Here is a 12,059-nt window from a genome sequence, read left to right as displayed (position 1 = left end):
TAAATTCAAATGTGACTGAAAATTTCAATTTACCGATTTTAGAGCAGCAAAAGCTTGTTGGTTAGTCAAATGCAACTCTATGAGCGAAGTCGTTTGACCCTAATCACGACATGAATCCTGAAAGAGCATCTTAGATGGCTTGAGCACATTCTCAGGACGGAGAAAGACTGTTTACTCTTCTGCTTAATGGAATAATTCTGCTTAATGGAATAGCAAGGTGGTAAGAAAAAACTAGAAAGCCCAGATTAGGCTGCAAGTAGTTTATATAAATACTGTAAATTTTTGGGTTTGAAAGGAGGTTGCAAAGGAGGATTGTTAATTAGGACTGAACGATGAAGGAACGTATCAATTCTTGGTGTCTTAAAGACGAATTTGTGGCACATTATTAGTTGTATGTTGAAGCTCTGGCTTCAGTTAGTATTTGTTGCCCCGTTTCGTTCTGTGCTACTTACTTCCTGCCTCTACCTTCTTCCCCGTAATCTCCAATCAGACGCGTACGCAGTGAACCCGGGGAGGACAGTAAAAAAGAAAAATTTCAGTAAGATTTGCACAGAAATTGGGAAACATCCGGGACTTTTTTTTTTGGGGGGGGGGAGTTAAGGCCCTCCTTCTGTTTACGTCCCTGTTGTCAACGCTGGTTTTATTTGAAATTTCTGTGATTGGTTTTGTTCTCTTTCGTCAAACCTTAAATAGTCGGTTTTTTTTAACCTTTTTTTCCTTTTTGTCTTTTTTTTTTACCTTTTTTTAGCTCCTTTTATGTTGACTTGTTCGATGTCATTTCGCTTTTTGGTTGTTTAACTTTCAGCTACGCCAAATACATTTGATGATTGATTTAGATGAAATGTTAATGAAAAACGATGTTGTCTATTCTATGTAAATAATTTTAGAAAATCTCAACCACGATGAAAATAGTTTTTTTAAGACCAAACAGCATTTGATATTTGTATAAATTTCTACCTTACAAGGAAGATAATTTTATACGGAAGTAACTTTTTAAAGGATAGACTGTTAGGAAATCGTTTCTATGAAAATGAAAGTAATATAATGGGTTTGTGACTTGAAATGTTCTCTCATCTGAAAACTGCGAGTCTTGTTGTGATGAAGCATGTTTTCTGGGGGAAATGTCTCAAATGTTCATTAATTTTACTGAGGAGTGGAAATAAGATTTTTTAGTTTTTTGCACGTAGCTGTTTCTTTAAGGATTTAAAAACAGACAGAGATACTATGCCTGTCAATATACTCGTAAGTATTTTCTCTTTTTAGTTTAGGAAATATGTGAAAAAAAAGGGGGGGGGGGGTAACCTCATACAAATCTTTATACAAATAATTCTTTTATAGGTTGAATTTGACGTATTTTACTTGCTTAAAATTTCATAAAAAGAAGGACCGTTGAGGTATATGCATTTTTCTTTCCACCTCAAAATTTATCGTGTAAATCTGGGTGTTAATATTAAACATGTATCAAAATAATATGTAAGCAAGGTTTATTAAAACAATGTGATTTGTTGATGAAAATACTTCATAAAAATAAACTAGTGGAATTAAAGAACACTTAAGCTCGGATGGTTTGGATAATATTCTCGCTTTTCTATGATTCAAATAGAAATATGTGATATTGACTTCACTTGATATATATAATGCGTAAAAGTAGAGCTCAGTTTTGAGTAGCTTTGCTTGCAAATGTTAATTAACATTTTGAAAATATTAATTAATATTAAATATTAATAATAAAATTATTAATATTTACTGCATAATACTTCATAAAAATGAACTAGTGGAATTAAAGGACACTTAAGCTCGGATGGTTTTGGATAATATTCTCACTTTTCTATGATTCAAGTAGAAATATGTGATATTGACTTCACTTGATATATATATAATGCGTAAAAGTAGAGCTCAGTTTTGAGTAGCTTTGCTTGTAAATGTTAATTAACATTTTGAAAATATTAATTAATATTAAATAATAATAATATAATTATTAATATTTACTTCATAATACTTCATAAAAATGAACTAGTGGAATTAAAGAACACTTAAGCTCGGATGGTTTGGATAATATTCTCGCTTTTCTATGATTCAAATAGAAATATGTGATATTGACTTCACTTGATATATATAATGCGTAAAAGTAGAGCTCAGTTTTGAGTAGCTTTGCTTGCAAATGTTAATTAACATTTTGAAAATATTAATTAATATTAAATATTAATAATAAAATTATTAATATTTACTTCATAATACTTCATAAAAATGAACTAGTGGAATTAAAGGACACTTAAGCTCGGATGGTTTGGATAATATTCTCGCTTTTCTATGATTCAAATAGAAATATGTGATATTGACTTCACTTGATATATATAATGCGTAAAAGTAGAGCTCAGTTTTGAGTAGCTTTGCTTGCAAATGTTAATTAACATTTTGAAAATATTAATTAATATTAAATATTAATAATAAAATTATTAATATTTACTTCATAATACTTCATAAAAATGAACTAGTGGAATTAAAGGACACTTAAGCTCGGATGGTTTGGATAATATTCTCGCTTTTCTATGATTCAAATAGAAATATGTGATATTGACTTCACTTGATATATATAATGCGTAAAAGTAGAGCTCAGTTTTGAGTAGCTTTGCTTGCAAATGTTAATTAACATTTTGAAAATATTAATTAATATTAAATAATAATAATAAAATAATTAATATTTACTTCATAAAAATGAACTAGTGGAATTAAAGGACACTTAAGCTCGGATGGTTTGGATAATATTCTCGCTTTTCTATGATTCAAATAGAAATATGTGATATTGACTTCACTTGATATATATAATGCGTAAAAGTAGAGCTCAGTTTTGAGTAGCTTTGCTTGCAAATGTTAATTAACATTTTGAAAATATTAATTAATATTAAATATTAATAATAAAATTATTAATATTTACTTCATAATACTTCATAAAAATGAACTAGTGGAATTAAAGGACACTTAAGCTCGGATGGTTTTGGATAATATTCTCACTTTTCTATGATTCAAGTAGAAATATGTGATATTGACTTCACTTGATATATATATAATTAAAAGTAGAGCTCAGTTTTGAGTAGCTTTGCTTGTAAATGTTAATTAACATTTTGAAAATATTAATTAATATTAAATAATAATAATAAAATTATTAATATTTACTTCATAATACTTCATAAAAATGAACTAGTGGAATTAAAGAACACTTAAGCTCGGATGGTTTGGATAATATTCTCGCTTTTCTATGATTCAAATAGAAATATGTGATATTGACTTCCCTTGATATATATAATGCGTAAAAGTAGAGCTCAGTTTTGAGTAGCTTTGGTTGCAAATGTTAATTAACATTTTGAAAATATTAATTAATATTAAATATTAATAATAAAATTATTAATATTTACTTCATAATACTTCATAAAAATGAACTAGTGGAATTAAAGGACACTTAAGCTCGGATGGTTTGGATAATATTCTCGCTTTTCTATGATTCAAATAGAAATATGTGATATTGACTTCACTTGATGTATATAATGCGTAAAAGTAGAGCTCAGTTTTGAGTAGCTTTGCTTGCAAATGTTAATTAACATTTTGAAAATATTAATTAATATTAAATATTAATAATAAAATTATTAATATTTACTTCATAATACTTCATAAAAATGAACTAGTGGAATTAAAGGACACTTAAGCTCGGATGGTTTGGATAATATTCTCGCTTTTCTATGATTCAAATAGAAATATGTGATATTGACTTCACTTGATATATATAATGCGTAAAAGTAGAGCTCAGTTTTGAGTAGCTTTGCTTGCAAATGTTAATTAACATTTTGAAAATATTAATTAATATTAAATAATAATAATAAAATTATTAATATTTACTTCATAATACTTCATAAAAATGAACTAGTGGAATTAAAGGACACTTAAGCTCGGATGGTTTGGATAATATTCTCGCTTTTCTATGATTCAAATAGAAATATGTGATATTGACTTCACTTGATATATATAATGCGTAAAAGTAGAGCTCAGTTTTGAGTAGCTTTGCTTGCAAATGTTAATTAACATTTTGAAAATATTAATTAATATTAAATATTAATAATAAAATTATTCTCCTCCTCTTTCCTCCTCTGGAAAATTTGAAAAAAGCCACCTATAAATGTAATTTTTCGTAACTTTTTCTATGGATGTATGAAGATTTCAAGAATGAAAGTAAATGAAATGTTTGTGTATGAAAAGTAAAAAAATAACTACTATAATTGACTTGTATTCCATTAGATAATTTGCAGGGAATGATGAAAATCTAAATACTTTAATTAGTAGAATATAGTATTTGTATAGTATAACATGAAAAATGTAGCGCTTTATAATAATCAAGACACGAATTATCACCAGATAAAGGGTAGTTATGTTGAAAAAAGGATTTGCATAAGTTTACTTTGTTTTTGTTCGCTAGTCGTAATATTCGATTCAATAATTTAATCTATAGTTTTTATCCCTTTTGTGGTTCGATTAGTAGACAATTATTATCTACTCTAAACTGCTTTAGCAATGTTCACTCTATAACTGAAAATAGTTGTGATTAGATTAAATGATAGTTTTATTGTATTTCCAATTGTTGTTGAATCCAATTGCAGTCTAATTTGTGATAAATAGGCTATCCTCTTATGCCCTTATGCTTTCCTTTAGGTTGATGGTGTCAAGATTGTTACCAATGCCCAGACTCCCGGTGCTCGACGTTATGGGTATGTGACAATGGGAACAAGCGACGGTGCAGAAAAGTGTCTTGAAACGCTCAACAGAACCGAACTTGATGGAAAAATTATTACTATCGAAAGGGTAGGTTGGTTTGAAATCATTAATTTTGAGGGATTTGTTGTTGTTGTTTTTTTTTCTATATCTTAGTTTACACTAAGGAATTTTGGCTGCATGCCAGTTTACTAAGTTGAAATTTACACCGTAAGTTTGACCTTCGTGATTGTGAATGAAAGGTAGAAAGGATATACACCTTACGTGCTAATGCAGCTCTACACTGGACATAGTTCATAATTAGGGTAGTCGGAAGTATTTTAGAACTCGATGTGAAGCTGACAATTTGTTCTGAGGAGAAAACTTTCTGAAGTGGATTTGATTTTTAAAAATAAATTGATGGGTCTCAATGAGATTGTTTCTCCATGGCGTCGTTGGTGTTAATGACGTTGTTTTATCTCAGTGAGATAGTGTATCCGTACCTTTTTTTTTGCTCAACGTTTGCGTTGATGCTTGGGCATCAGGGGATTTTCGGGGTTGATTAAAAATGTAATGGTGTTTTGTTGGATCGATCTTGATGAAAGATCTATCATAATATCTTGGAAAGGGGGTACCTGGTTTGCTGCCCCCCCCCTTCCGACTCGTTAAAAAATGATAGAAATACATGTGAATAAATCTTTTTTTGCGTTATGAAAGTTTTTTGGGCAAAGCCGTGAGGAATATAATTTTTTTACAAAAAAAGAAGTCCTTGAAAGACCAATATATGGGAATGACATTATTTACTGAGATTTTATTTTAGAATTTCATAATATCTTAGTGGGGTAGTATTTCTTTCTCTTTTTTCTCTTTTTTAAATTAAAGCTGATGCTTCGGCTTCTAGGGATTTTTTCGGGGTTAATTACAAATGAATTTTATTTATTAGATTGTAATTGTAAGCATTTTTAGATTACGATTATTTTTGCTTTGTGAGGGGTGAAACTTAAAATAATGGGAAAGGAGCGCCTTCTGGCATCCCTTTCCTAGCAAAAATATCAACTGACCTCCTCAGTAGCGGCTGCTGTGCAACTGCACAATACTTGAGAGCTGTTACTGTTTAAATGATACATAATGTATGTTTGCTTCTTGCATTGTAGGTGTTTGCTTCTAATATCTGTTTGCAGGGCAATGTAAGAGGGCACAGGGCAAACTGTAACTGAACATAAATGGATTTTGTTCCATTGTCTGACCCATTGTCATAAGGTATTTTTTTACAAAGATGTTATTTACAACCTTTATTCGCGACAGCAACGATATATGTGTAATATTGGACTTGTCTGAATTAATCTGGACAGCGATTTTTTTTATTTTTTTTTTTTTATACCAGCATTGCCCCGAGTTTTTCAAACCGATTATATCCGCCTAGAGGCTGTAATTTACTCGTTTAACTGGTTTTAGTATATCAGTTTTTCAATTTGGAGGCTTTCTGTGTGGCAATGTAGCCCTAAAATGAGTCCAGGCTTTTTTGCATGGAAATAAAATTAAGTTATTTGATTGGCGTAGTAGTTTGCTACACCTAAATAATATAAAACTTCAAGCATATTCTCAAGAACCGTTTAGCTAAAAAGGATTGCATAGCTAAACAACAATGAAAAGAGCTTCGAATATCAACTCTGGAGCTTCACAAGGAAACATCTTTAGATAGCTCCAAGCTGCAATTTGAGGTAATAACAAAAGGAAAAATGATAGAAAGTGCTATTCATGTGTGGTTCTATCATGACGAAGTCAGGACCATATGTGCTATACTAGTGCAGTCAATGCCAAGATGTGTTGAAGGGATAATTTCTCCTAGACAAGGACATACTTCATGTTAATATAGATATAGAGGGGGGGGGGGCTCCGAAATATCAACTTTTTAATATCTCTCTCCCCGGTGTCCGTTTTTTTCATAGTTTACTGCCTTTTTGTTTTGAAATTCGTATCCTCCCCCTTCGAAATAGGTTGTTGTGTTTATGCTGAACTAAAGCTTTATAAACATTTGTGTCAGATTTTAATATTAAATTGTTTTGAAGTGTATATTAGGTCATATAGAGGGATAGTCATAAAATTTCGCGAATATGAATAAAAGGTTATTGACTGATGTCTTTTTTTTTTTTTTTTTTTTTTTTTTTTTTTTTTTTTTGAAAGAAAGTCTTGATCAGAAAGTGAACTTTGAGTACAACTGGCCTTTAAGTGGCCCAGCTTTAAATATTGTTGTACAAAATTCTTACTTGGGTTTCTTTCATTTTGTAAAAAATGAACTATCTAAAGCCTGTTTTCGAATTGTAAAACATTCAAATTTATTTCTTCGTTTCAATTTTCTGTAATTTTTATTTAGGCAAAGAGTGATACAACGCCTCCCAAACCGAAGCCATCGGAAGAAACAAAGAAAGAGGCCGAAAAGAAGGAAAAGGAAGCTACCAAGCCCAAGGAAGGTAAACCGACTGCGGGAGCTCCCAAGCCCAAGGAAGGTAAGCTGACTCCTACTTTAGTTCCCTCCCCCCAACCATAAATGGAGCATAGTTTTTGGGGCTTAGAGGCAATGGACCTTGAAGGCCTGAACCTCGACTCACTGATAGTGGGTCTGCCCCTCCTAACTAAGTCGTCAGCCTTAAAGTGTGGTTTCTTCTATTTATTTTGCAGTAAACTCGGTGCTTAAATGCTTATATTACTTGCTCTAATCTCTCCTATAAACATGTGGCAGTATAATCAAGAGGGTCTGTTTGGTAATACGGGGTCCGGGACTCGATCCCCATTGCAGCTAGGATGAGTGACTGGTTTACTATCTGTAGAAAAAGACCCACTAACTGAATATATTATTCTATCCTATTAAAACGGCATATATCTATAAATTATCATACATCAGTTAACGCTCACTTAAGTGATCTCCCTGCCTCTTTTCTTAGACGGCAAGTAGAACGTTATCTATAATAAAAATTAGCAAAACACCTGGAAATCCTAAAATGTGATTGGGCGTTCAAATAACCCATTTTGAAATATCTTCAGGTCCACCGAGTTTAGGGAGTGGAACAGTTTTGGAAGAAAAAAACAGATGAAGGAAAAACAGCAAATGAATCATTTCGAAATATCGCCCCTTTCAGTGTTTTCTATATTTGGTCGAGTCCTGTTGGTTTGTGCTGATATTTTTCTTTGTCAGGTCTAGCGAAGTCAATATGAAAAGAAAACAAATGTGTAAAACTGGAGAAATTGTGTAGAGAATTTTTTTTTTTCTTTTCAGCGCAGAAGTTTGACAATGTCAAATATGATCTTTGTGTGTAACAGGAACACGTAACGTAAATGTGGCGTAACATAATGCTAAAATGGCGTAGGCGTAATGTAAATGTGGATTTCGATACTACCATTCTTGTTCGTTTAGCTGTTATGTAGAAAAACATTAATTTTCGAATACTAAGATAAATCTAATTAGAAGATCATCCATTGGCTCAGCAAGATAAATAATGTGTATAAATAACTCATATTGTTTTATGAATGTGTCATTTAAGCGCCAAAAAATGTAGGGGGTACGTAAGAAGCTTAATGTAATATACACAACTGTTTTTGACTTCACACGATTATTTGGCGTTTATTTTGCTTCTAGGCGTTTACCCCCCCCCCCCCCCCACCGGTGAAAATAAGGCTTTCCAAATTTGAGAATTTTATTTGAATGGGGGAAGGGATTTTGGTACTTGTGTATTATGCGCCACTCACTTAAGTTTACGCTGTGTAAAATTCGAGTACACACCGGTTTTCTCGTTAGTTTCTTCCTTGCTTTAGAAATAAATTTTGGCTATAGATTTTCAAATTGGGGATGGGGGGTAAAGTATATTGGGTCTGCATGCAAAATGTGTTTGGTACAATTATTCTGCATGCTGGATAGATGGATAGATAAGTGTATTTTAAAGCCAAATATAAGACCATAAACACAGTAAAATAACAAATGAAAGGCACACATAACATAAACTTTGATCAGCGATCATCATAAAACACTTAAAATGAAACACTATATTAACCTAATTTTTCATTTAAGTGTTAAATGTTGTTTTTTTTTTCAATGGCCGTTTTTCCAAGTATTAAGTACTATTATTAGGTTAATGTAGTGTTTCATTTAAGTGTTTTATTATGATCGCTGATCAAAGTTTATGTCATTTGTGCCTTTCATTTTTGTTATTTTACGGTGTTCATGGCCGTATATTTGGCTTTAAAATGCACTTTATCTAATATACAGAATAATTGTACCAAACACATTTTGTATGGAGACTCGCTATACTTTACCCCCTCTCCCTCTTAATATGCAAATCTATAGCCCACATTTGTTTCTAAACTAACGAAAAAGTGGTGTGTTCTCAAATTTTACACAGCGTAAACTGTGAGTGGCGCATAATACATAAGTACCAAAGTTCCCTCCCCCTTTCGGAAATTAAAAAAATAAAACTCAAATAAAATCATCAAATTTGGAAAGCCTTATTTTTCACGGGGGGGGGGGGGGGACGCCGGCCAATGTTTATTTTGGTCATATATTTTTACAGATATTTTCAAAATTATGTCGGTTTGCACTGTTTGGTGCGGCGCACCTTTAAAAATATGACCCAAAGAGTCGTTTGGTTAAATTTTTACTAAAATTATTACATTCACATCTGTTTAATATATGAGCTATTTCCACAGTATTGACTAGAATTCGGAAGTGTATTAGAATATCGAAAGTATTGATTAGAACTTGATATAAAACAGTATTAAAATCTGGAAAATACCTGCGACATAACTGGTAACATTTTCATTAATAACGGTTCAAAAAGAACGTGTTCAAAGGTTGAAGTTACTCTTAATGGCTTTGCTGCCGCTTTTTCTGAATTACTCAGGGCCAAAGTGTTTTTGTAATGCACCTTTTAGTCTTTGGAATCTTTAAGATCACTTGTAGGCAGTCATTAAGTAATAAAAAAAAAATCAGATCCATGTCAATACTTCACAGAAAGGTAAATTGCTAATAGCGTAATTGTGACAATTTAACCTTATTTATAAATCGAAGAGCAAGCTAGAATTGGTTAAGACTGTTAAGGTGTTAATAAGACCATAATTAAAAATAAGATTTTAAGGGTGCTATCTTCAGTGCACAGGATAGATGGTTCCTGTAGGATTCTTATTGTTTAAAACTAGTGTTTCTTAAGGTACTGTTTTTATGCTGAAAATTACGATTTTGGTTTCCTACTTTCACACTTTTCAGTAAAAACATCTTGCTTTAATAAAAACAAACTTTTTGAAGATTAGTACGCTATTTCTGGACCGACTTAAAATGAAATCATTTGCGATATCCTATGGTTCGGGCTTTAAAGTTACATTCTGTTTGATTTTAGTTGAGAAAAAAGCCGAAGTCAAGCCTTCTGAAAATGGTTTGGCACGTAAATCTGTCGACAAGAAACCGGTGGAAAAGGCTAAAATACGCTCTCCGCGACGACCAGAACCACCTAGAGCAAGAGGAGGACCCAGCCCTAGAGGAGGGCCCAGTCCCAGAGGAGGCCTTGGTGGCAGAGGGGGAGCTGCTTCTAGAAGAGGACCACGCTCTGCAAGGAGAGCTCGACCACCTAGGCCAGCTCCAGTTTTGACTCACAAAGCGATAAGGGTAAATAATTTAAGCTAGCTTTTACCTTTTTGATTACAGGGTCACAAAGATGTTTTATAACCTAGTGTGAGGCGTTTGAGACCCTCCTTAGGGACAAGGAGAATCCTCCCCATAAATTGTAAATATGAAAAGAAAATGCGTTTGCTGTGTTTGCTGTGTTTAGCACTACTTCTAGGGAACTTGTAAGGAAGGGTTGAACACCTTTTGCCAAAATAAGAAGATCAGGTACAAAGATATTTGAGAGCATGATTTGGATCAGAAGAGATAAAGTTAATTTTAGAAGGGCAAATCTTTCAAAGCATATGTCCGGCCAATATTCGGTGAAATGCCGTTTTCTCGTTGCTAGTAGATTCCCCGTTTGCCAATAGATTCATATATGGTCATAAAACTACTATGGCCTGACTGATCTGATGACAAAAACAGATTTTAAGCTTCTCGGAGAAATAAGGCCTTAGTTGTAGGTTTCCAGTTGTACCGTGTTTTCTATTGATCTAAGGGACAAAATGTGGACTTAACAAAGACTTTCGCGACTGTCGACTTGAAAAGATAATTGTTTGATAATTGACCCCGATTCCATGGTCCTAACCCACCTATCTCAATAAAAAGCTTTTAGTTGCCTCTCAGTTATGAAACTGTGCGTTTTTCTCAAACAATTCCTTTCATGAAGATGTTGATTAACAAAATAAGGAAAGTAATGAAACCCGTAGGCTCTAATAAAGCCACGAGGGTAATAATTTTACTTTGGCGCTAAAAATCACATCCCGAAAACACTTTCTACTGTTGTCTGGATTCGCTTTAGTAATATAGCTATATAGTAAGAAAATTCCGTTTCACGGGGGTGGGTCCCCTTTTTCTTTGTTTTGTCTTTGTATATAATATAACGATGTAGTTGTATAAAAAACGTGAAATTGAAAGATGCATAACCCCATGAAAGTTTGGCAAGGTCAAAGAATAATCGCGTTGAAATATTTAGGATGAACGAGAGCGTCAGCGTGAAAGAGAGCTTGAGAGGGAACGTCGTGAAGAGGAACGTCGGAGACGTGTTGAAATGGAGAAGCAAAGAGAATTTGAGCAACGTGCAAGACAGGAGGCAGTTGCTCTTGATAGGGAAAGAGAACGTCTTCGAATGGAGCGAGAAACTTTGGAACGTGAAAAGGCAGAGCTTTTGAGGCTCGAGCGGGACCGTCAGAGAATTGAAAGAGAACGAATTGAACAAGAAAGAGAAGAAATTAGAAGGCAAATGCAGTAAGTATCCCCTTGGTTATTATTATTATTTTTACTTTTAATGTAAGTTAGACGCCATGATGATGATAACTTGAAAGGTGTTTAGAAGCAAACATGGCCAAAACCTTTTTTCTTTAGTTTTAGTTTCAAATGACAAATTGACTTAATTTTACGTTTTATCAGGGATATCCCTAAAAATCAGGATTACTACCAAAAATGATTAAGTTGTGACCAAATAGGTTTTTTTTTGTCTACTGGTAGCTCATGAGCATCCAAGGAGAAGAAACCTATAATTTTGCATGTTTTTAGAATTTTTTAGAATTCTTCACATACTCACTTTAGTTGGAGTTGGGTATATTAGACCTTGTCAAAACTGGTATCCTGCAAAAAAAATAATTAGATATGGTTGATGAGAGATCCTCCCTCTCCCTCCCTTCCAAGGTCCTCC

At 32.9% G+C, this 12,059-nt stretch overlaps 1 protein-coding gene across 2 annotated transcripts in view; it reads left to right on the top strand.

Annotated features, from left to right (window-relative positions):
* Nucleotides 1–12,059, top strand: part of LOC148942934 (uncharacterized) — a 60,873-nt gene that overhangs the window by 27,753 nt on the left and 21,061 nt on the right. For both annotated transcript variants that reach the window (XM_089102551.1, XM_089102550.1), the window contains exons 10-13: nucleotides 4,699–4,848; nucleotides 7,112–7,244; nucleotides 10,122–10,387; nucleotides 11,361–11,632. In XM_089102551.1, coding sequence (XP_088958677.1) covers nucleotides 4,699–4,848; nucleotides 7,112–7,244; nucleotides 10,122–10,387; nucleotides 11,361–11,632 — 821 coding nt within the window. The remainder of the gene's footprint in view (nucleotides 1–4,698; nucleotides 4,849–7,111; nucleotides 7,245–10,121; nucleotides 10,388–11,360; nucleotides 11,633–12,059) is intronic.

This window comes from Artemia sp. Qi Xiang Cuo, chromosome 16 (genome assembly GCF_049724085.1).
Source record: "Artemia sp. Qi Xiang Cuo chromosome 16, ASM4972408v1, whole genome shotgun sequence".
Taxonomy (NCBI): domain Eukaryota; kingdom Metazoa; phylum Arthropoda; class Branchiopoda; order Anostraca; family Artemiidae; genus Artemia; species Artemia sp. Qi Xiang Cuo.
Note: the sequence above shows the minus strand (reverse complement) of the source record. Positions and strands in the feature narration are given on the sequence as shown.